Source organism: Engystomops pustulosus, chromosome 7, assembly GCF_040894005.1.
Source record: "Engystomops pustulosus chromosome 7, aEngPut4.maternal, whole genome shotgun sequence".
Classification (NCBI taxonomy): Eukaryota; Metazoa; Chordata; class Amphibia; order Anura; family Leptodactylidae; genus Engystomops; species Engystomops pustulosus.
Genome location: NC_092417.1, coordinates 81,223,488 through 81,247,992, shown reverse-complemented (window position 1 = coordinate 81,247,992; position 24,505 = coordinate 81,223,488). Strand labels below are relative to the sequence as shown.

General features: G+C 44.7%; 1 protein-coding gene across 5 annotated transcripts in view; it reads left to right on the top strand.

Moving 5' to 3' along the window:
- The window catches only part of ZCCHC14 (zinc finger CCHC-type containing 14), a 51,072-nt gene that overhangs the window by 1,469 nt on the left and 25,098 nt on the right, over window positions 1-24,505 (top strand). For 4 of the 5 annotated variants that reach the window (XM_072117087.1, XM_072117086.1, XM_072117088.1 and 1 more), the window contains exons 2-3: window positions 4,366-5,082; window positions 8,628-8,742. In XM_072117087.1, the coding sequence (XP_071973188.1) occupies window positions 4,522-5,082; window positions 8,628-8,742 (676 nt within the window). In that variant the 5' untranslated portion in view covers window positions 4,366-4,521. The remainder of the gene's footprint in view (window positions 1-4,365; window positions 5,083-8,627; window positions 8,743-24,505) is intronic. The other variant, XM_072117089.1, reaches the window with a different exon arrangement.

The window sequence follows — 24,505 nt, the reverse complement described above, 5'->3', positions numbered from 1 at the left end:
ACAATGTACAGTATAGCCATATGTACAGTATAGATTGTTCACACCAACCATAGTCTGGCCTGGAGGGGAGGGCCTGGTACATCGGCCATAGTCTGGCCTGGAGGGGAGGGCCTGGTGCGTCATCCATAGTCTGGCCTGGAGGGGAGGGCCTGGTGCGTCATCCATAGTCTGGCCTGGAGGGGAGGGCCTGGTGCGTCATCCATAGTCTGGACTGGAGTGGTGGGTCTGGTGCGTCATCCATAGTCTGGACTGGAGTGGTGGGTCTGGTGCGTCATCCATAGTCTGGCCTGGAGTGGTGGGTCTGGTGCGTCATCCATAGTCTGGACTGGAGTGGTGGGTCTGGTGCGTCATCCATAGTCTGGACTGGAGTGGTGGGTCTGGTGCGTCATCCATAGTCTGGACTGGAGTGGTGGGTCTGGTGCGTCATCCATAGTCTGGACTGGAGTGGTGGGTCTGGTGCGTCATCCATAGTCTGGACTGGAGTGGTGGGTCTGGTGCGTCATCCATAGTCTGGACTGGAGTGGTGGGTCTGGTGCGTCATCCATAGTCTGGACTGGAGTGGTGGGTCTGGTGCGTCATCCATAGTCTGGACTGGAGTGGTGGGTCTGGTGCGTCATCCATAGTCTGGACTGGAGTGGTGGGTCTGGTGCGTCATCCATAGTCTGGACTGGAGTGGTGGGTCTGGTGCGTCATCCATAGTCTGGACTGGAGTGGTGGGTCTGGTGCGTCATCCATAGTCTGGCCTCGGAGAGGATGGGGGGTTGCTACGTCAGACATAGCATGGTACAGGGGTAGGGTCATAGTGCGTCAGCCATAGTCTGTTCCGAGGGGCGGGTCTGGGGCATCAGCCATAGTCTGGTCCGGGAGGTGTTTTGGTGTATTAGCCATAGTCTGGTTTCGGGAGGATTCTGGTGTTTCAGCCATAGTCTGGTCTTGGGGAGATTTGTTGAGTGAGCCATAGTCTAGTCTGCAGGGGAGTGGGGGGGGGGGGGTCTATTGCATCAGCCATAGTCTGGTCTTGGGAAGGTTGGGATCTGGTGCCATATTCTGGTCCGCATATTGGATCCTGGTGCGTTAGCCATAGTCTGGTCCGGTTATTGGGTCCTAGTGCGTTAGCCATAGTCTGTGGGATAATGTTCTGGTGCATTAGCCATAGTCTGGTCTTGGGGAAATCTGTTATGTCAGCCATAGTCTGGTCCAGGGGTTGGGTTCTGGTGCGTCAGCCATAATTTGGGGGGAATGTTCTGGTGTGTGTGTGTGTGGAGTGGGGGGTCTGGTGTCTCGGCCATAGCCTGCTCTGTTGGTTGAAATTTCTGAGGACACACAAAAAAAAGTTTTTTGTAAGAATACTCTCAATTGGCTGTTTAAAGCACCATAAACAGGGGCTGTAATGATTTTCTTGTATAAGTTCTGTATGTGCTTTGGAGTTATTTATTTGTATTACTGTATTTGTATTACTGAAAATTTCATACTCCTCCTTTGCTAAAAATGCTCCTCAAAAATGGTGAGAGGAGTATTATTACCCTACTGGAAAAAATGTTAGTTTGACCGTTGCGCGAGAGTCTGATGACATTATCAGCTTATTCTGAAGATCTGCTTTGTATAATTATGCACTGGTGATCTACATATGAAATACTTAATTCAGGGCTCTTCTTTAGGGGTCTCCTAATCCTTATATGGTGCAGCATTTTACTGATATTGAAATTCTGGTCTCTTCTACAACACTATGCACCTGAAGCTAAGCTCTGAAAGGTTGGATACTGTAGCTGTAGTTTTTTGTTTTTTTTTTGCAAATCAATAGAATACGCAGTTAACAACTTTACCTATATCCAGCAGTTTCTATCCTCCTCAAGCTAGCCAGGCTCTATACTAGCTGGGTCTCCTGCTGTGGCGTAACTAGGAATGAGTGGGCCCCATAGCAAACTTTTGCCTGGGGCTTTCTATATATACACACACACACACACGTGTGTGTGTGTGTGTGTGTGTGTGTGTGTATATCAATGCTGCAGATCCATCCATACATCCATGGCCTGGATAACTTAAAACAAAATAGATAACAAGGATGTGTCAGTGAGCTTATATATATATATTTTGAGATTAGCTTCTTAAAAATGGTGGTGGTGGGAGCATACAGTTCCTCCAGGCTCCATGCGCATCGGGTCATGTCACTCAAGTGACCAGAAGATAGCCATAAGACTGGAGGTGGCGGACACAAAGGAGGAGGTGCGCGGAGGAGTCGGAGGAGTTGTTGGAAGGCTAGTTCAATGCCCCCTGTAAGACGGGGGGGGGGGCGGTTGTGCCTGTGACGTGGATGGAGGAAGAGGATGAGGGAGAGCGGAAGGAAGGCTTGCGTCTGGACGTCACATTGCCGTCTTTGGCACGGGGTGAGGGGGGTTTCTGAGATATGGTCGTTCATTTCGACGGCAGTGAATCCTGGGGGTGAGGTTTTGACATCGGAGGCGGCTGTGTAACAGGAAGGGGGTTCCAGGCCCCGAAGCTGGTGGACCCCTTAACAGGTGCTACGGTGGTAGTTACGCCCCTGGTCTACTGCCATGTCTGGTTATTCTTATGAACTGTACATTTCTAAACAAGATACAGAGTGAAAGAGGGGGGGGGGCTGGTGCTCACAGAGGAGGAATGACAGGGAGGTCATGTGACTCATGTTGTGCTCTTTGTGTATAGAAGAGTTGAATGGGTTCAGTGCTGTGGATACACATGTCCCCTGTTCCCTATCAGTCCCTCCATCCCAGTCTGTGATTCTAAAGAACTTTCTTTGTCTCTTTCTTCGCCTCATGCAGCACCCCCTCCCCAATCTTGTATTTAACACTTTCTGCACCCTGCAAGGAAACTATTAACCCTTAGCATTCACACAGCATGTAATGGTTTTACTTATAATTTCACTTATTGCATGTTCCTCCATGTGATGAAAGCTGCAGGGCTAGACAATATACGCATCTTGTATGTACAATATGTAGTGTTCAGTGGATTTATATGTAGGAATCTCACAGGATTTACTGCTAAATTACCAAACGATAGAACAAAAAGTTTCATGGGAACTGTGGGCACAGTGAATTGGACTCAGATTCAGGGTAGATACAGGAAGAAGTTGGCCCACTTCACCTCTGGTGAGAAAGATTTTTGTCAAACACTTTTAGAACAGAAAATGCCATAATTTTGGGGGAAAAAAGGGGTGAGTAACACAAAATGGGCATCATTCTGTTATTAATAAATCATAACTTTGAAGTTATGCTTTAAAGATGAGCAGCGAAAGCCTCCTTTTGTATATGTTGGTAACTTCTGATACTGGTTTTAGGATTTGATTGCACTGTCCTTATTAATCGACCTATTAGTTTATTCATTATTCCAGTTTGAAACTATTGTTTAGCAGGGAAGCAGGAACTCCTTGCATCATTCTTGTGGTCATTCTGTGAAATAGGACACTGCATGGTCAGCGATTCATGGAGTGACCACAGCAGTGTGAAATGTGTTAATAAAAACACAATTATATATTAAAAGATATGGCTTTTGGAAGGTGTGGATCAAAAAATGGAAATGCAAAAACTAAAAAAGTTCTGTGGCATTTATGGGAACCTGTACCATCTACTCCTCCCCACTCCATATGCTGGTACTCAATCATGTAACAGAACTCTCTCATATGTTTTGCATTCCTTGCTGTAACATTAACATAGCATTTTCTACCTACCTCTAATAATAAGTAAACAGACCTGTATGTGTTTGTAATTGAACATTGGGTCCCTAAGTACTATTTCCACACAGTAGCATGTACTACTGTAGTAGTGAGACCTGTCAATCAGGAACAAGGAGGCAGTGCAATGCAAGTAAAATGTAATAAGCAGGACCTCATTAAAATCATTGGACCTCACATGAGTTGCATACAAGTTTACAAACTGAAAGGAACTATTTAGGTTTAATGGCAATGACTTTTATGAAGTATTTATTTGGGGTGAGTTAACTTAAATGGCAGGTTCTCTTAAATGGATTAAATCTGTAAAAAGTGCCCATCCAGCCACATTAATTCTGTATTTTTTGGCCAAGAAATTGTTTGGTCAAGCTACTGTCTATTGAATTTAACAAAGGGCGTCCACCACTGTGTTATTTAACCCTTTACAAACTCAAGCTATTTCCCGAAACCGCTAAAAAAAAAGTGCCTTTCGGCCACATTTCATGGACGCGTCTTGTTCAGACAAGGCTGGAATAAACTGACCGTGACCCGGGGCATCACCCTCTGCCCCATTCATTCTGCAGTATCCGGTCAGTGACCCCACCATGATCAGATAACTTCTTGTGTGGGTATGAAGCTGATGCTTCTCGCTGCCGCCCTCACATGTGTTTCTGTCCCGGCAGGTGTCATGTCCGCGGCTCAGTGAGGATGCAGTGGGAGCGGCCTCGGTGAAAGCTCCCCCCACAGCGCACAGCTCGGTCAGGAGGGACCGGAGGAGGCGGCGTCTACGTGTATCGCAGAGAGCGGGGGCTCAGCCGCCGGGTGTGTCCCGGGGCACCATGGTGGAGAAGCAGCGCTGCCCCCTGCAGAGGGATGGCGTGTACCGCTGGTTCTCCGAGCTCTCCTCCTCTCAGCGTATTGAGTTTCTGTGCGGCCTGCTGGACCTGTGTCTCCCACTGGAGCTGCGCTTCTTGGGGTCCTGCTTGGAGGACCTGGCCCGCAAGGACTATCACTCTCTGCGTGACTCTGACATCAAGGCCAACAACCCGGCTGACCTGGGAAGCCTCACAAACCTGGCAGACGAGGTGGTGCGCAGCAAGCTACTGGTGTCCCTGGCATTGCTCGCCTCCGACAACCGGGAAGCGGCGGGCGTTCTGTGCAGAACCCTCACGCACATCGACTCCATCATCAACAACCTGGGCCTGCAACTCAATGAGGGTCGCACTGGGGACGAGTTCCTGCTGCTCTTCACCATGGCCACCAACCACCCGGCTTTCAGCTTCCACCAGAAGCAGCTGCTGCGTAAAGAGCTGGCCCACATACAGGGCAGGCACAGTGCCAGTGTGGGACCCCCGACCGTGCCCACCTCTACCACCACAGTCAGCAAGGGCTGCATTAAGGTAATCATGCCCTGGAATGTGCATCTGTCGCTCTGTCTGCCTGTGTCGTTGCCACCCCACCCCGGTTGCCAGTCGCTGGCTCTGTCTGCCTGTGTCGTCCCCCCCCTGGTTGCCAGTCGCTTGCTCTGTCTGCCTGTGTCGTCCCCCCCCTGGTTGCCAGTCGCTTGCTCTGTCTGCCTGTGTCGTCGCCCCCCCCCCTGGTTGCCAGTCGCTTGCTCTGTCTGCCTGTGTCGTCGCCCCCCCCCTGGTTGCCAGTCGCTGGCTCTGTCTGCCTGTGTCGTCCCCCCCTGGTTGCCAGTCGCTTGCTCTGTCTGCCTGTGTCGTTAAACCCCCCCCCCCCCCCGGTTGCCAGTCGCTGGCTCTGTCTGCCTGTGTCGTCCCCCCCCTGGTTGCCAGTCGCTTGCTCTGTCTGCCTGTGTCGTCCCCCCCCTGGTTGCCAGTCGCTTGCTCTGTCTGCCTGTGTCGTCCCCCCCCCCCCTGGTTGCCAGTCGCTTGCTCTGTCTGCCTGTGTCGTCCCCCCCCTGGTTGCCAGTCGCTTGCTCTGTCTGCCTGTGTTGTGTCCCCCCCCCCCCCTGGTTGCCAGTCGCTTGCTCTGTCTGCCTGTCTTGTCCCCCCCCCCCCCCCCGGTTGCCAGTCGCTTGCTCTGTCTGCCTGTGTCGTCCCCCCCCCTGGTTGCCAGTCGCTGGCTCTGTCTGCCTGTGTCGTCGTCCCCCCCCTGGTTGCCAGTCGCTGGCTCTGTCTGCCTGTGTCGTTAACACCCCCCCCCCCCCCCCCGGTTGCCAGTCGCTGGCTCTGTCTGCCTGTGTCGTCGCCTCCCCCCCTGGTTGCCAGTCGCTGGCTCTGTCTGCCTGTGTCGTCGTCGTCCCCCCCCTGGTTGCCAGTCGCTCACTCTGTCTGCCTGTGTCATCGTCCCCCCTGGTTGCCAGTCGCTGGCTCTGTCTGCCTGTGTCGTCCCCCCCCCCTGGTTGCCAGTCGCTGGCTCTGTCTGCCTGTGTCGTCGTCCCCCCCCCTGGTTGCCAGTCGCTGGCTCTGTCTGCCTGTGTCGTTAACCCCCCCCCCCCCCCCCCCCCGGTTGCCAGTCGCTGGCTCTGTCTGCCTGTGTCGTCGCCTCCCCCCCTGGTTGCCAGTCGCTGGCTCTGTCTGCCTGTGTCGTCGTCGTCCCCGTCCCCCCCCTGGTTGCCAGTCGCTCACTCTGTCTGCCTGTGTCATCGTCCCCCCTGGTTGCCAGTCGCTGGCTCTGTCTGCCTGTGTTGTCACCCCCCCCCCCCCCCCCCCCCGGTTGCCAGTCGCTGGCTCTGTCTGCCTGTGTTGGCCCCCCCCCCCCCGGTTGCCAGTCGCTGGCTCTGTCTGCCTGTGTCGTCGTCCGTCCGTCCCCCCCCCCCCCTGGTTGCCAGTCGCTGGCTCTGTCTGCCTGTGTCGTTCCCCCCCCCTGGTTGCCAGTCGCTTGCTCTGTCTGCCTGTGTCGTCTCCCCCCCCCTGGTTGCCAGTCGCTGGCTCTGTCTGCCTGTGTCGTTCCCCCCCCCCCCCCCCCTTGGTTGCCAGTCGCTTGCTCTGTCTGCCTGTGTCGTCCCCCCCTGGTTGCCAGTCGCTGGCTCTGTCTGCCTGTGTCGCCCCCCCTCCCCCCCCTCTTGGTTGCCAGTCGCTCGCTCTGTCTGCCTGTGTCGTCCCCCCCGGTTGCCAGTCGCTCGCTCTGTCTGCCTGTGTCGTCCCCCCCGGTTGCCAGTCGCTCGCTCTGTCTGCCTGTGTCGTTCCCCCCCCCTGGTTGCCAGTCGCTCGCTCTGTCTGCCTGTGTCGTCCCCCCCCCCCCTGGTTGCCAGTCGCTCGCTCTGTCTGCCTGTGTCGTCCCCCCCCCCCCCTGGTTGCCAGTCGCTCGCTCTGTCTGCCTGTGTCGTCCCCCCCCCTGGTTGCCAGTCGCTCGCTCTGTCTGCCTGTGTCGCCTCCCCCCCCTGGTTGCCAGTCGCTCGCTCTGTCTGCCTGTGTCATCCCCTCCTTATGACGTATACCTGTTGCTCTGAAAGCCTGTAGATCTGTTGGTTCCCTTGGGTGCAGCATACTACCCCATAACTAGTAGTGTGTAGCATGTTCTTCTTCTCCTAGCATGTGCACAAGTAACAGTGTAGGATAACTTTGCATTAAGCTGTTGCTTGGCTTTTTGTGGTCATTTCATGCAGTCAGTGGGTTTCTCTGCAGGGGTCAGCTTAAAGCTATATGTCAAGTAAGGGCACAGCAAATTCAGCCTGTAAGTTCCTTTACCCACAGAGAATTCCAATGTGATTGCCAAAAGCTGTGGTCACTTATGTGCCACCTGCTGACCTGTGTATGTATGCCCTGCTGGATACTCCTCAGTGAAATGTCACTCACTTGGCAGTCAGATACAGCTTTCTATACATAGCAATGAAGGAATGTGCCCACAGGTATGGAGGAGTAATGGGAACTCTCCTCTTTCTTCTGCCTCCGTCCTACTGTGTGAGGAGAAGAACTGGCAGAAATGAAAGGGAATTCCCCTTTAAACCTCTTTCTTACTCATGTCAGTGGAAAGATTGAGAATATATTAGTGCCAAGACTGTGTTCCTGCACATATTGCCTCTTGCTTTATCCAGTTCTTTTGGCCTTACTTTCTTTTCAATATTGAATGTGACCAATTACATTGATTTAGTTGTGCCTTCATCACTAACCTTAAAGGAAACCTACAATTTAACCTACCTTAAACCTACTATCAGCTTCATCCCTATACTGCACCCGACTCTTCTAAGAGTTTAGCAGAATCTAAGCAAAACCTATTTTTCATTCATGCAATTCATCGGCCGCAACCAATTGGGCTTGCAGTAGCCATGCTGTGGAGCGGGGGTAATGGCGACTCCACACCGCTGTTGCCGCTGCTAATCCGCCCATCAGCGTGCCCCTGCCGGGCTCCTATCTTCATTTCACCATTCTCATCGTGAAACCGGAGTTTGGCACATGTGTTCTCCGAGCATGCGTTGATGGGTGGGATCAGCTGTGGCTTTAGGGGTGTGGAATAGCCATTGCTCCTGCTCTACAGCGCAGCTACTCCACGCTCAAGTAGCTGCAGCCGATGATTTGCAGAAATGAAGGTTCCAAATGACAATGACAGGGTTCTCCGGCACTCAGATAAGAAAAAGACAAGGAGGTGAACTTCCAGGTCGAAGAACTGTTTTATTTAGGAAATGTTTGACCTCGGACCGGTGTTGTCTTCAGGCGAAAAATTCTTTAAAACAGGTCTGGCTGTAAGCTCCTTACTCCTGACTACTGAGTGCTGGCATTGACATTGCAATGTTTTTCTGTGGGACTTTGCCCATCGAGAAAGAATGAAAGAGCAAGATCCATGTATGATACTGCCCTATTCGTAGTGGACGGACCCCATTGATCAGAAAGCTACGGTGGCTACGTGGTGCATAGTGTACATAGATCTGCAGATTGGAGGATGGAAGCAGTTAATGTGCCCAAAAGATAAACCTAAATTGTGTTTACATAGGATTTTCCTTTCAAACACCATAGATAATATTTTTGTTTGCTTTGTCTCGCAGATGAGTTTAAGAACAGAGGCACCAATCAGTAACAGCTTAGCAAATGCACTACACACATCAGCACATTCCATAGAAGATCCAACACCCAAGAGGCCTTCTGGAAAGCACTCCAAAGGTAAGAGCTGGTGGCCTTCCTTGTACACACTCAAATATTTTATGATTGACTAGCTGTAGCTCCCAGTGTTGCCCGGGATAGTAAATAACTGCTCTTAGTTACAACAAAATAGAATGGGTTAACAAAAAATACTTTATATGTATCTATAGACTGTCTCGGCGGCAGTCTCTTTCAGTCGACTGAGATCTCAAGTTTCCTTTTTACACAGCTGTTTATAAAATTACAGCTGATCTCTGTTTGGTCTCCATGGGCAACTCGAGCAGTTTTACCTTTACCGTTTCTGATAAATTTCCCCCAATCTCTGTATCTCTATCCATGTCACCTCACACATAAGCGTCTTATACCCATTGCCTATAGTATGAGATCATAGTTGAGAGCTCATATTAATGACCTGTGGCAGAACGGCAACCAATCACAGCTCAGCTTCCAAATGCCACAGAGGCAGACAATAGCTCCTGTATATGGTGGGTGATTGGATGTTGGAAAATGTGAGGTGAAAATTTCGGCTCAAAACATGTAGTAAGACGTTCCCTGAGTCACAGGCAACAACCGTGCAAAATTTGGTGATTGTAAACGCGATGGTACAGATTCCTTTAGCACACACACCTTTATATATTATATACCTGGTTTGCAGTTTTAAAGGGGTTGTTTGTCCATTATCCATTTTTGATAATGCTAATTTGGACCCTGCAGTAATCCGTCACCACTCTATATAATGGATTCGATCCCCTGTATAGGTTCAGATGCTAAAAGCGTGCTGTAAAGCAGAATGAACCAATCCTGATAATGTTGACTTATACAGGCAATGTACGTCATAATGCATTAAGGATGTATGAAGAGAGCAGTTGAGCCTTTTTCTTACATGGTGGGTGCTGGCTGCATTTTGCAGCCAACACCCATCACTAACACCCAGGGCCAGGTAAATGCTGGTGGCGTGTGGGCACTGCTATCTTGAGTTGCATCGTTCAGCAACCGCCATGGAATATGAAATGCTGTCACTGAGAAGTACAAATTGTTACACAGAAAACAAGCCCTCATACAGAAATTTGACGGGGAGTGCAAAATGGAAAGGCAAAAAAATAGAGAAAGGCTTGGTCCTTAAGGGTTTAATGTAAAAAATTAAGGGACCAGACAACCCTATATAACTTCTAGATTTCTCAACAAAGGTAGGGTAAATGAATCTAATGTTTTTCTGTCATCCTAGGAGTGTCACTCCTAGGCTATATTCACACTGCCGTTGCTCGCCGTACCGTAGCACAGCGGGCGCACGGGAGAGGAGGTGGTGAGCGCTGTTCACCCCAGCCCCTCTCCATAGGGATATATGGCGCACGGCGCTGTATGCTGTGAAAAGGGAGGACATGTCCTCTCTTTTCATGTGGTACGGTGCCACACGTGTGCTGCACCGTAGGGCGTCGTGCTCCCCCTGCCATCTGTGGGGGGCGTTATATACGTTCCCCATACGGCAGTGTGAATGAGGCCTTGATCAGTTCCTACAACATTTTCTACTCTACTCTTCTCCCACTAAACAAAGTTGCTATAATGCCTTAAAACATGGTTTGTGTTTAAACTTTCGATAATACGGAAAGGGCGTTTGGTTCTACACGGAACAGTTTTTACCATGGAGGTTTTGGTGACAGCAGTGTAATGTCACTGCAATGGCAAGGTGGGCCCATCATCAGCATTCATGGTAGGCCTAAAAATAGAAAGCTTGTCAGGTGATAGTTTTTTAAGAGAGGAGACATCTTGTTTTACATACCGATCCCTGGGGCTGCAATATATCTGAAACTTACCATAAGCATAGCAGGCTGCAGAGAGCCTAGTCTTCCAATCCTCCTTTATTCATGCATTCTCGGCTCAGCCCAGTATCTATGCATTCTTTATTCACTCTATTTTCCTCTTGTGGTAGCTTATCTCAAGGATTGGGTAGTTTATAATTTTTTTTTTTTCTCCTGACGTAGGAAGTCAAGGGGCTTACATACACACAAGATAATCGTGCTGGAATTGTTCCGGCTTCAGGTGCATCCCCTTCCTATCTTTGGTTTTGTCAGTGATAACATGGCTCACACCCACTGTAACAATTTAGCTATTTATTATGTTCAGGCTTGCTTTGATAATTTGCCTTGGGAGGTTTTGACTACTCTTCTTTCATTATTTTTGCGCTCCTTATTGTAAGCTTTCCTTGAATGTGTAGTTTTACTGTATAATCCTGCATCACAGGAATAAAACTACCAGCAGAACACAGTTTTTTCACACATCTGTGAGACTTGGCACATGCTTCTTTTGGTATATTTGGGTAGCATATAATATGAGCAGTGTCAGAAGCGATCATGAGTTTGGTGGCTCTTCCTTAAAGATCAAACGTTACAAGAAAAATATTTTGGCATATCCTTGACATCTCTTCTGGTTGCGGGATCTGTTTTACAGGGCTGTGGAGTCTATGACCATTTTGATGGAGTTGTGATAAAATGGACTGACTCCACAAATATATGGTAAATTGTAATATTTAGGAAATTTCCTTAAAATCTCTCTTCTATTCCTGATGTAAGGTTTTATGCCAGGGTGAATAGCATTTATTGGCCCAAGGGCCACATTGTCATTCTGCTCAGCTTTAAGGGGCTGCTTCTTTATCAAAGTAGACAACTTCTAATACTGTCGATCCCCAGAAGAGCCAAAAATAAATAAATCCTCTCCTTGCCTGACTACACTGCTGCTCAGTACATCATTTTGCACCATTTTGTCTCCTCTGTGTCGCTGGATTCAGGAGCAGCAGTACAGTATAGCCAACAACACCAGTGTTGGCTTTCATCCGTTATAAACGCGATCATTTGACTCAGAGAGAGGCCGTGGCACAGCTCGTTAAAATAACGAGCTGCTTAAAAACGGCCCAAAAAACGGGTTCAAAACGCCACGTTTGCCGCAGGCCTACAGAAAATATTGGAGTCAGAAGTTTGGCTTACCAACTCCACAGCCCTGCAGTGTTGTGGTCCTATGCAGCTTCAGGGAGAGTGATATTTAGTCTATTCCTTCTTTTCTGGTTTTTTCTGTAAATTCTTTGAAACTTGGGAAATGAAAACATGTTGTGCCCCTTATAAAAGTAAAACACAGCCATGTTAACCAATCCTCTTTAGTTGCCATTTCTTTGTTATACTCTACACAAAAGGAGAGCAGGCACCGCCACAATGTAAGCAAATAATGTATCCACGCATCCCAATAATTGATGCAACAATCAGAACAAGGAAAAAGTTGGATGCGTACAGGGAATCACATAACCAAAAAATCCATTTATTGATACAAACAATAATGATAGCAAGACAACAAATATAAAAACACTTAAAACATACACCCAGTAGGTGTATAAAGCTTCCAAGGGTAGTAGTCCCTTACACCCCTTATCCACAATCAATAATTCGCACAGATAGACAATTATTTATAGGTAAATTACCATAGTCTGTCCTAGAAAAACCTCTAGATGGCGGCAATACAGTAAAGTGCTCTGTGCAAAACAATAAAGTGTGGAGTAAAACCTGGTAAACCCTCAACCTGCTCATACAATACCCAATTGTAGAAGAGACATGTGGTGTCTAGTACTGGGATGAAAGCCAGGGAGGCAGGTCAGTTGGATGGGGAGTGGAGCAAGCCCTTTGTTATACTCTACAATTCTGCTGTTGTGCCATTGGGCTTGTGTTTCGCCTGTAAATTTGTGATGTAACCCCTTAGCGCTCTGCGCCGTAGCTGTACTGCACTGAGTCCCGCGATTAGCAGCCGAACCGGCATCGTTAGCCGCGGGATTTCAGCGGTAATCTACCGCTGACATCCCCGGCTAACACCCGCGGTCGGAGTGGGCTCCGATCGCGGGTGTTTAACCCGTTAAATGCCTCGGTCAACGTGACCGCGGTATTTAACATGCCTTCTGGGGGTCTTTACCCCACGATCGGCCCCCCTGCACCGTTTTCGGGGGGGACAATCGCTGTTTTGGCTCCTCTGGGGTCCGATCGTCATCTTAAAGGCAAAGTGTCAGCCTATGCATCTGCATAGGCTGGCACTGATAATACCCTGGAATACATTAGTATTGCAGAGTATTATCAAGAACAAGCAATCAGATGATTGCTTGTTCATATCCCATGGTGGATCATGTAAAAAAAATGTACAAAATAATGTTTTTCAATAAAAAATTACTTTATAAATCACTAAAAATGTCCATAAGCCCCAAAACATATAAAGAGACATATAACGCTCAAAAAAGTCTAAATCATAACACAAACCCCACATATATAGTATCACCGCGTCCGTAACAATCCATAGAATAAAACTAAATAACTATTGAACCCATATGATGAACGCCGTAAAAAAAAAACGTCAAAAACCTGCCAAAAATTATGATTTTTACCTATTATATCCCACTAAAAATGCAATAAAAAGTGATCAACAAAACATATGTACTGCAGAGTGATATTGTTGCAAAGAACAACATGTCCCGCAAAAAACAAGCCGTCAACCAGCTCTGTAGCCAAAAACGTAACAATGTTATGCCACTTGGAAGACAGCGATGCAAAAATGATAGATTTTTTCCCCACATTTGGGTTTTATTTGGCAAATTTAGTAAAACATAAGAAAAAATATTCATGTCTGGTATCCACGTAATCGTATCGACCCATAGAATAAAGAGAACAGGATTATTAGGCTATACGGTGAACACGAAAAAAAAAAAGTAAAAAATCCAGTACAGAATTGATGCTTTTCTACTCATGACCTCAAAAAAAGTTCGAAAATTTTCAACAATAGGTGATACCAACCCCAAAATGGTAACACTGGAAAAAGCATCTCGTCCCGCAAAAAAAATGCCGTCACATGGCCCAAATAACGGAAAAGCAAAAATTTTATAGCCTTCAAAAGGGGGCAACCAGAAAACTAAAATCCTGGCAGCTGCAGGGTGCTCCTTCCCTTCTGCGCCTCGCTGTGCCCCCATAACACAAGTAACGGCCACGTGTGGGGGGTCGCTGCACTCAGGAGAAATTGTAGAACAAATTTTATGGTGAGTTTTCTTTTTATCTTTTGGAAATGTGTACATTTTAGGGATAAATGAACGTATAACCGACAAAATTTGACCATTCTAAATTTCACCGCCATTTTGATTCAATTACTATGAAGATCTCAAGGGGTTAACAATCTTTGTAAATGCTGTTTCTGATAGTTTGAGGGGTGCAGATTTGAAAATGGGTTGGTTATATAGGGGGGGTTTGTTGCTAAATATGTAAAATTTGATTTCAAACAGTATTTATCCCCAAAATAGTCAATTCCGAAAATACGGAAAATCGCTATTCGACGTCAAAATAAATTATCCAAACATTTCAAAAATTATGAAAATGTAAAGTAGACAAATGGGAAATGTTATTCTGCAAGTTATTTAGGTGGTAAATCTATCTGCCTGAAAACGCGGTGATTTTGAATTTCGAAAATGGCAAATTTTTCTAAAAATTCATCATTTTTTTCTCTTTTTTTTGTAAATAAACGCAAAACTTATCAGCCAAAATTTACCACTAAAATGAAGTACAACATGTGGGGAAAAAACAATCTCAGAATCGCTTTGATAAGTAACAGTGTTCAAAAGTTATTACCACAGGAAGAGACACTGGTCAAATTTTTAAAAAAAGTTGCGAGCCTTAACCTGCAAACAGGCTGCGTCCTTAAGGGGTTAAATCTGCTGCAACAGAGAACACCTCAATGAACAAGCTTGTGTCTTATTTTCCTTTGGGAATAGTTTAGTTTATTATTGGGCATTTTTCTGGGACGGTTATTATGTTGTCTTTGGAGCTCTGCTGTAGTCACATTTATTATTGTATTGGTTTTTTTTGTTTTTTTTTTTGTAATTTTAATTTATAAATATGACCTTTCACTAGCTGACAGAATTGTAAATTTGTTGCAACAACAAAAATCTGCAGAAATAAATGATAAATCTCTCCCTTTATTCTTATGTGCTCCGTTACTGTTCTGTAGTTATGTGATCTCTGCTGTGTAGTGTGTTATTGTAGATTGCCTATTCAAGCCGAGGCATGCTGCCCCAACAGCTGCAGTGTATACCCTTAATCTGCTATGTGGATATGTTAACTATCTCACTCCTGGAAACTGCATTTTACATAGGATTGTATGGGTCATTTTCTATTTTTTTGCATCAGTTTCTTCCCTGTTTATACATTTTATGCCTAAATAGATTGTGTGTGGGCACATTCACCATTGCCCAATGTGTTACAATATTGACTGCTACATTATAGTATTTTTCCTGAGCATGTCATTCCCATTTGAGTTCTATTCTGGCAGGAGTATCCGGAGTGGTGGGAGAAGCAGTTTCTACTCTTTGGTACATCAGCTGGATTTGAAAGTAATGTTGGGGCATGTTAGGCCCTCCAGTTTGACAAGGGATCTCTGCAGCTTTAGCTGTTGTGGCTAATGGCAGAGCGAGAGGGGGGTGTCCTCTACTTGGATGATACGTCAATGCTATGAGCACCTCTTGATTCATTTCAGTCTTGACACCCTCTATTATCTTGTTTAAAAGCAGAGCAGTTTGCTGTTAATAATGGGTGATGAGAGACGATGGGCACCGTACCTCGTGACTCTGTTCTCCCCCTCTTCTAGATCTTTCCATAAATAAATGTTAAATAATTGATACAGAGGTAGATATTGCATCAAGGGGTTTGTGGATTCTTAAGGGATTTTTTTTAGAAAAATCTAAGGCATTGCTCTTGTGTAAAACACAGGGTAAAACTAAAGCTAAATAGACTTGGAGTGATGGGCTTTATAGATGGACAGTACGCATAGCTTTAACCCCTTCCCGACATTTGACGTAATAGTACTGCATCGCGGGAGGTGCGTTCCCGCAAAATGCAGTACTATTACGTCAAGCTTCTGGCGCCGGCTCCTGAACGGAGCCGGCGCCAGAAGCTGCGGGTGTCGGCTATATATTATAGCCGACACCCGCCTCTAACACCCGCGATCGGAGATTTCTCCGATCGCGGGTGTTAACCCCTAACACGCCGCGGTCGCGCTGACCGCGGCGTGTTAGAGGCATTTAAAGATACCTGAAGTTGAATCGGACCCCCCCGCGGCGCTTACCGGGGGGGTCCGCTGCTCCGATCGCAGCCCCGGGACTGCCGGTGCCCGGGGCTGCGAGATCTCCCTCCGGAAGCCGGGTCCGTGCCTCCTGGCAGGACCCGGCTGTAAGACACTGGGCATGCGCAGCATGCTCAGTGTCTTACATTACACAGTGCAATACATCTGTATTGCACTGTGTAACCTGTAAAAAAGCTTGAACAAGTGATCAGAAGATCACTTGTTCAAGCTTAGATGTCAGTAACAGTAAAAAAAGTAAAAATAAATAAATAAACGTTTTTTACAATAAAAATAAATAATAAAAGAAAGTGAAAGTCCCCCCAAACACCACATTTCCCTTTACACAAGTAATAAAGTATAAAAAACACTAAATCACAAAAAAAAACCACTTATTTGGTATCGATGCGTCCGTAACAATCTGTACAATAAATCCTAATCATAATTGGACCCGCTCGGTGAACGTGGTAAAAAAAAAAAACCAAAAACTTGCCAAAAATTTAAACTTTTTATCAAATTGCTTTACAAAAAATGTTCTAAAAAGTGATCCGAAAAAGTTACAAGCACCAAAATGATACCAATAAAAAGAGCAACTTGTCACGCAAAAAATAAGCTTACAACCAGCTCCGTAAACCAAAAAATACTATAATTATGCTGCTATAAAAATGGCAATACTAAAACAAATGCAATTTTTTCTATTCTAGTTTTCCTTCAATAAAATTGGACAAATAAAAATAAAACTATATAAATGAGGTATCACCGTAATCGTAGTGATCCGTAGAATAAAGATAATATATTATTGTTATGCTACAGTGAACACCCCCCCCAAAAAATGCTAAAAATCCAAAAGAAGAATTGATGATTTTATTTTCCTCCACACGTAAAAAGTTAATAAAATTGCTTCAATATGCTAAAAACCCACTAAAATAAAGTTTTTTTTACAGTGCATCTCGTCTCGCAAAAAATAAGCCCTTATTTGTCTAAATTGCTTAAAAAATAAATAAAGATTGTATAGCCTATAGCCAACGAGCGTTGTTATAGAACGGTGCGGCGGGTAGTGACTTTCCAACACCGGTCAGGGTAAGACGGCAGCTGTTCACTGATCGGGGTAAGACGGCGGCTGTTCCTGACAGCCATCCATCCTGCCCCATGGACCAGAAGGGTTACGTCCCCCCCACACACCCCCAGTTTATTATTGCTGCTATTGGCTCATCAATTCAGATGAGCCAATAGCAGCGAATTTACTTATGACGTCAGTAATACCGGTCACCATGTCTGTAGACACGGTGATCGGGGTAGGGTGGCGGCTGTTCCTGACAGCCACCAATTTTGCCTTGCGGTCCAGAGGGGTTTTATTGCCCCCCTCTGTCCATGTTTGCCGCTATTGGCCGGTCGATTTGGTCCAGCCAAAAGCAGCAATATTCGTCACAATGGGCATCGCTAGGGTGAATAAGAGCAACACTTGGCGATAATTTCCCTACGAAAAACGAAGATATGGTACAAAAGTGCTGGCTGTGCACATTGTACAGATGATGCTGTACAACTCTTACGAGCTGTTCCAATGTGCAGGTCCTGCCGTATCATTTCTCCGTTTTCAAGAGGAAGATATTAGGAAACTAATATTGGGACAAGAAGGACGGGGCCCCAGTACCTCTGGTTTAGATGTTCCTGTGTTTTGCCAGGACAGCATTTTCCCGGTGAATTCTGCTGCTTCTAAAGATAAGACTCAATAAAGAGTCTGTTCCAAAAGAGGAGTAAGGATGGACACTACATACTACTAAGAGACCTGCGACAACTCCAGAGTGACAAAAGTTTAGTTGGTCCCTTGATATATACTACCTCCTTATACACTAGACATTCACAATTCACGCCCAACCTATTGTGAATTAATTTTGGTAAAATGAATAATTGTAACAACTGTTATGTCCCGTTGCTCCCTATACCCCTCCATTATTTCATAAGGGGCGCCACATAACGGGCACTGAACTTTCCAGAAATAATTGAAATTTCCATCTTGGACTCCATTGCACATCATATTTGGAAACCACCTGTATGTTCAAAATGCTCATTTCACCACGTGTATTACACTACACCACATATTACACCTTGCTATATTCCCCAAGGGGTGTACATTCAACAATTAGGGTCACTTTTCGGGTTTTCCTCTGTTTTGGTACCACTACGTCTCTCCAAATGCATCCTGACACATGTGATGGATTTCTTGCAAATTTGGCCTCTAAAAGACAAACATCCCTCTTTTCCTCTACTGTGCGCCCATAAAGCATTTTATATGCACATGTGGGGTACTTCTACACTCGGGAGAAATAGTTTTACACCTTTTTTGGGGTTATTTAATATATTATCCCTTGTGGCTTACATAAATTAGGGGTAAAGTGACATTTATAGGAAAATTTTCACCTTTTTAATGATTAGGGCCTAATTGGATCATTCACCTGTAGGGGCAAATGCATATATTACACATTGCAAAATTCTCTAAGGGGTGTGCGTTCAAAAATTAGGGTCACTTTTTGGATTCTTCTCTGTTTTATACCACTAGGGTTCTCCAAATGCATGTCAAACATTTCTGTCAAATTTGGCTTCTAAAAGGCAAACATTCCCCTTTCCTTTTACTGTGCGCCCATACAACATTTTATATACACATGTGGGGTACTTCTACACTTGAGAGAAATAGGTTTACACATTTTGGGGGGTTATTACATTTTTTTATCCCTTGTGGCTATATAAAATTAGGAGTAAAATGACCTTTATAAGAAAATGTTCACCTTTTATCTATTTAAGTCCTAATTAAATCAAACACCTTTACGGACAAATACACATATTACACCTTGCTAAATTCTCTAAGGGGTGTACTTTCCAAAATGGTGATACTTGTTGGGGTTCCGCTCTGTTTTGGTACCACTACGGCTCTCTAAATGCATCCTGACACATGTAAAGGATGTCTGTCAAATTTGGCTTCTAAAAGGCCAACGCCCCTCTTTCCCTTCTGAGCTTCACTGCGTACCCATACAACATTTTATTTGCATGTGTGGGGCAATTTTATACTCGGGAGAAATGCTAGTACACATTTTTTGGGGTTGTTTCATCTTTAATGCCTTATGGGTTACAAAAATTAGCCGTAAAAGTGACTTTTTTGGGAAAATGTTCACCTTTTTCCTTTTAGGGACCTAATTGAAGCAAACACCTGTAGGGGAAAATACACATATTACACCTTGCTGAATTCTCCAAAGGGTGCACTTTCCAAAATGGTGACACTTGTTGGGGTTCCCCTCTGTTTTGGTACCACTAGGGCTCTCCAAATGCATCCTGACACATGTAAAGGATGATTGTCAAATCTGGCTTCTAAAAGGCCAAAGCCCCTCTTTCCCTTCTGAGCCCTACTGTGCACCCATACAACACTTTATATGCAAAAGTGGTGCAGTTCTGTGCTTAGGAGAAATAGTTTTACACATTTATGGGGGTTGTTTAATCTTTTATCCCTTGTGGCTAACAAAAATTTGGGGTAAAAGTGACTTTTGTTAGAAAATTTTCACCTTTTTTCCCTTTTGGGGCCTAATTGAATCAAACACCTGTTGGGGAAAATACACAAATTACACGTTGCTAAACTCTCCAAGGGGTGTACTTTCCAAAATGGTGTCTCATGTTGGGGCTTTCCTCTGTTTTGGTACCATTACGGCTCTCCAAATGCATCCTGACACATGAAAACTTTTTCAGCCATATTTGCCCTGCAAAAACGAAACAACGCTCTTTCCCTTCCAGGTGCCCCCCTGTGCCCGTACAGCATGGTACAGTGACAAAATGGGTATTGGCATACTCAGGAGGAATTGCCCTCTACATTGTAAAATGCATTTTCCTTTTTAACCCATTGTGAAGGTGCAAATTTTAGTGTTCAATGAATCTATAGTAAGATAAAATTACATTTCTCTAATTTCACTTTCATTTATCTTTCACCCTCATGAAACGCTCATAGGGTTAACAAAATTCCCAAAGGTTGTTTTGAATATTTTGAGGGGTGTAGTTTCTAAAATGGTGTCATTTGTGGGGGTTTTCTGTCATGTGGGCCTTATAAAGTCACTTCTAACTAAATTGACCCTCCAAAAGTAGGTTTTGATGATTTTCGTGAAAATCTGAAAAATTGCACCTAAAGTTATAAGCCTCCTAACATCCTAAATAAAGGAAAAGAGGTTTGAAAAATGATGCCAAGTTAAAGCAGACATGTGGAAAATATTAGTTATAAAGTTATTTTAGTGATATGACCAACTTTCCAAAAAGTAGAAAATTTTGAATTTGGAAAACATTGTTTTTTTCAAAATTTTTGCCAAATTTCCATTTATTTCATAAATAAATACTAAATATATTGATTAAATTTCTCAACCAGCATGAAGTACAATGTGTCACGAAAAAACAATCTCAAAATCAACTGGATATGTTAAAGCGTTCCAAAGTTATAACCACTTAAAAAGACACATGTCAGATTTTAAAAAATGGGCCGTGTCAGGAAGGTGAAAAGTGGCTTCAGCGTTAAGGGGTTAATGACTAGTGCCAGGCAGCTGCTGCAATGGTAGAACATTAGCATGCTTCAAGAGGTTGGTGGGGACTTTTGGTGATATTTTACATTTTTTTTATTTGTATACCTTGTATACTTGAAAACTTTCATACAAGGCATGATAAATACCCCCATTGTGTTCCGTTTTGGGTACCAGTGAATAAGGACATGAAATGGGTGTATAAAAAAAGTTTGTGTGGAATAGACTACATGGATAGGTTTTCAATGTACAAATGCTTGAATTAAAAGTATGGATATATATCTAATCTTTTTGCAGCTAGATTTGTTAACAAAACAAGGGGGCATCCTCTAAGCCTAGAGGACAGATCATTTTTTCACCATAGACGGGGATTCTTTACTGTAAAAGCAGTGAGACTAGGAATCTATCTACCACAAATGATGGCTGATACATTGTACATGTTCCACCAGAAACTGGATGCCTTGAATGCACTGCCAATGGCAGATGGTAAAGGCAGAAAACATGGCAGCATTTATGATAGGTATAGATGTGAGGCCTTGATGGCTATAATCAATTCACTTACAAAAGATCAGCAAAGTTCCATGTCTACTCTCTTCTGTTTAACTTGGTGAGACAAGGACAGTACAGTATATGTTGGCAGAGTTGAATAGAATGGCATCAGACATGTGCACCCATTGCGAGATTCCAATAATTATACAATTGTATCCTATCCTACTGATTTGGATATAAGCATTTTGTGACAACCACTTGAATCATGGTCTTTGCAGAGTGGACCCCCTTCCCCCATAAGCATTGTGAAGCTGTCCAATTAGACAAATGTGTTTCCATCCGGTTTCTGCTGGAAATGCTTATTTTTCTACGTTCCTGTGGCTTCTTCTCACCACATCTTGGTTATTTGTACAGCCTTAAGATGAGTATGCATTAGTAAAAACTACAGCTGTGTTGAAGGGGATTCCATCCAGGCTGTAGAATAAGAACTGTACAGTGTAAACAAGCCAGGCAGCTGTTTTCGGGGATTTTGATGGTCACAAAGCAAATGTTTTAACGCAGGGGTCCCCAAATTTTTTACATAGGGGGCCGTTCACTGTCCCTCTCAGACAGTTTGAGGGCAGGGCTAAAGTTTAAAAATAAATAGCGGTACATGTGACCGCATCCATAATACACTGGGCCTCCCCTCAATTCTTTAATATACTGCACCCCCTTGCGAACTATTTATTGGCCCAATTAACTGCCCCCACCATTATTTCATATGCTGCCCTTCCACCATTAATTATTTTCTATGCTGCCCCTCCCCACCATTAATTATATCATATATTGGGCCCCTGGCCGCCACAATCTTTTTACTGCCGTTTAAAAAAATTTATAAAAACCCTGTACTCACCTAAGTCACCCGCTGCTCGTCTTCTATCTACTTGCTGTGGCCAGGCAGGAAGGGGTGTGTAATAGTGATCGAGCGGCCGTTTCTGACCGCATCGAGCACTATACAGTGACGGGCAGGAGCTTCCTACCCGACTGTCAAAGGCCCCGTTGGCCCAGCGCTGCCGTACCGGCCGTAGTTTGGGGTTCCCTGTTTTAGTGCCTAAATAACCAGGCCTGAAAACAATGAATCCCTTATCCTATGAAGTGTACTAGGAAGCTGGAAAAAAATACATATGTGGTGGGGAAAAAAAAAAAGTTGTTGTGGGCTCTATTTTTTGCAGCTTTCACTGTGCACTCCAAATGACACATTTTTCTGGTCAGTATGATCACAGGTATACCAAATTTTATAAACTTTTTTTTTTTTATTATGTACAAACAAAAGTTATTTGTTTTTATATATTCTAAGGTCCATAGCTTTCTCAAACTGTACTGGCCATTGTGATTTATTTTTTTCATGCGGAACAAGCTGTCATTTTTTATTCTAGCAGTTTGGGGACTGTACATCCCTTTTTGATCACTTTTTTTTTTTTTTTTTTTCTATAATCTCTTTATTGACACATAAATGATACAGTACAGCATCATGAAACAAGGAGCATTAACCCCTTCGCTCTCAGCACCGTACTGCGCGGGTCCCCGCTATTAGCACTCAGCGCTGTACTAGTACGGCCTGAGCCAATGCCGGTTCGGCTCTGCACCAGAGCCGAGCCAGCATCAGGAGTCGCAGGGTGTCAGCAGTAATCTACCGCTGATAACCCGAAATAACAACCGTGGTCGGAGTGGGCTATGATCGCGGGTGTTTAACCCGTTAAATGCCACAGTCAGTGTGGCCACTGCATTTAACTTGACTGCTAGGGGGGTATCACGCAGTCTTCAGGGTGCGCTGATCATTCCTATGGCAGACTGTTTGCAGGCAGTGCCTGTAAGATGGTGTCTATGACGTCATTTTAAAGGCACAGTGTCAGCCCATGCATGTGCATAAGCTGACACAGCTAATACCCTGCAATACATCAGTATTGAAGAGTATTATCATGAACAAGCAATCAGATGATTTATTGTTCATGTCCCATGGTGGAAGAAATAAAAAGGAAAAAAAAAAGTTATTAAATGAAAAATACATTTTATAAATTAATAAAAATGCCTATAAGCCCCAAAACACATAAAGAGGCATATAATGATTTTTACCTATTTAATCCCATAAAAAATGCAATAAAAAAAAACATACGTACTCCAGAATGATACTGTTGCAAAGTAGATGTCCAGCAAAATAAAAGCAATCAACCAGCTCTGTAGCCAAAAAAGTAAAAATGTTATGCCACTTGGTTTTATTTGGCAAATTTAGTAAAACATAATAAAAAATATTCAAGCCTGGTATCCTCATAATCGTATCGACCCATAAAGATGACATGATTATTAGTAACGGCCACATGTGGGGGGGGGGGCCTCTGTACTTGGGAGAAATTGCATAGCAAATTGTAAGGTGGGTTTTCTCTTTTTATCTTTTGGAAATGTGTAAATTTTGGGGACAAAATCGGACAAAATTCGACCATTTTAAATTTCTCCTCCATTTTGATTTAATTACTATGAAGAGCTCAAGGGGTTAACAATCTTCCTAAAAGCTATTTCTGAAAGTTTGAGGGGTGCATTATGTGAAGTGGTTTTAATTCTAATTATTTTAGAATTTCATTCAAATCGGTATCTATCCCCAAAATGGTCAATTCTGAAAATACAGAAAAGCAATATTTGATTTGTAAGCCGCATGACATCAATATATCAATAAATAAATTATCCAGGTATTTCAAAAATTATGAAAATGTAAAGGAGACATATGGGAAATGTTATTCAGCAACTTATTTAGTTGGTAAGTCTTTTCTGCTCAAAAACGCGATGAAAATGAGGCTTGTCATATGGTCAGAGACGGTGATGTCACCCTTGTTACCCCTCCCCTCTCCTCACCCTGCTCATGACTGTGTTGCTAGTGTCTGTGCTTTATCTGGTGATGTGCTCTCCCTCCTATACACATGTGTGAGACACAGACATCAGCTACACAAGTACCTGACATGTTCTGCTATAACATGGCTGCATCTTGAAGCTGTTGTATCTCTCCTATACACACACAGGCTGCAGAGGGCGTGACCGCCAGCACCAGGAAGCACATGGAGGAGCCATTACACCATTATACCTCACATCATTATACAGGCTGTCAGTCAAGCACTGGGGGGGGGGGGCTGTGCCTCCCACTCATATATAAGATGGACAGCTTGAATATGATAATGACTCACTGGACATCTCACAGGTCATTTGCATACAACTTTAGGACCTCATTGCTTAGGTTTACAGGCATGTAGAGGGACAATGAAGGGATAGAGGCAATGGTTTCTAATGGCAGTTTATGAAAATATATATAGTTTAGGGCAGTGGTGGCGAACCTATGGCACTGGTGCCAGAGGTGGCACTCAGAGCCCTTTCTGTGGGCACCCAGGTCTTCACCCCAACACAGAGTTTGCCATATAGGACTCAAGGCTTCCTCTTGTGGTCCAATACAGCCCAGGACTTGCCATTTTAAAGCGACATCCTTGGCTGCCAGGATTACAACAGGAACAAGAAGGTGTGGATATAGACAGATTATTGTTGGATCTCCTGCTCTGGTAACCCTGATTCTTCCTCTTCAGGGAACCCTGGAGGGAAGCTAAAATCCAAAT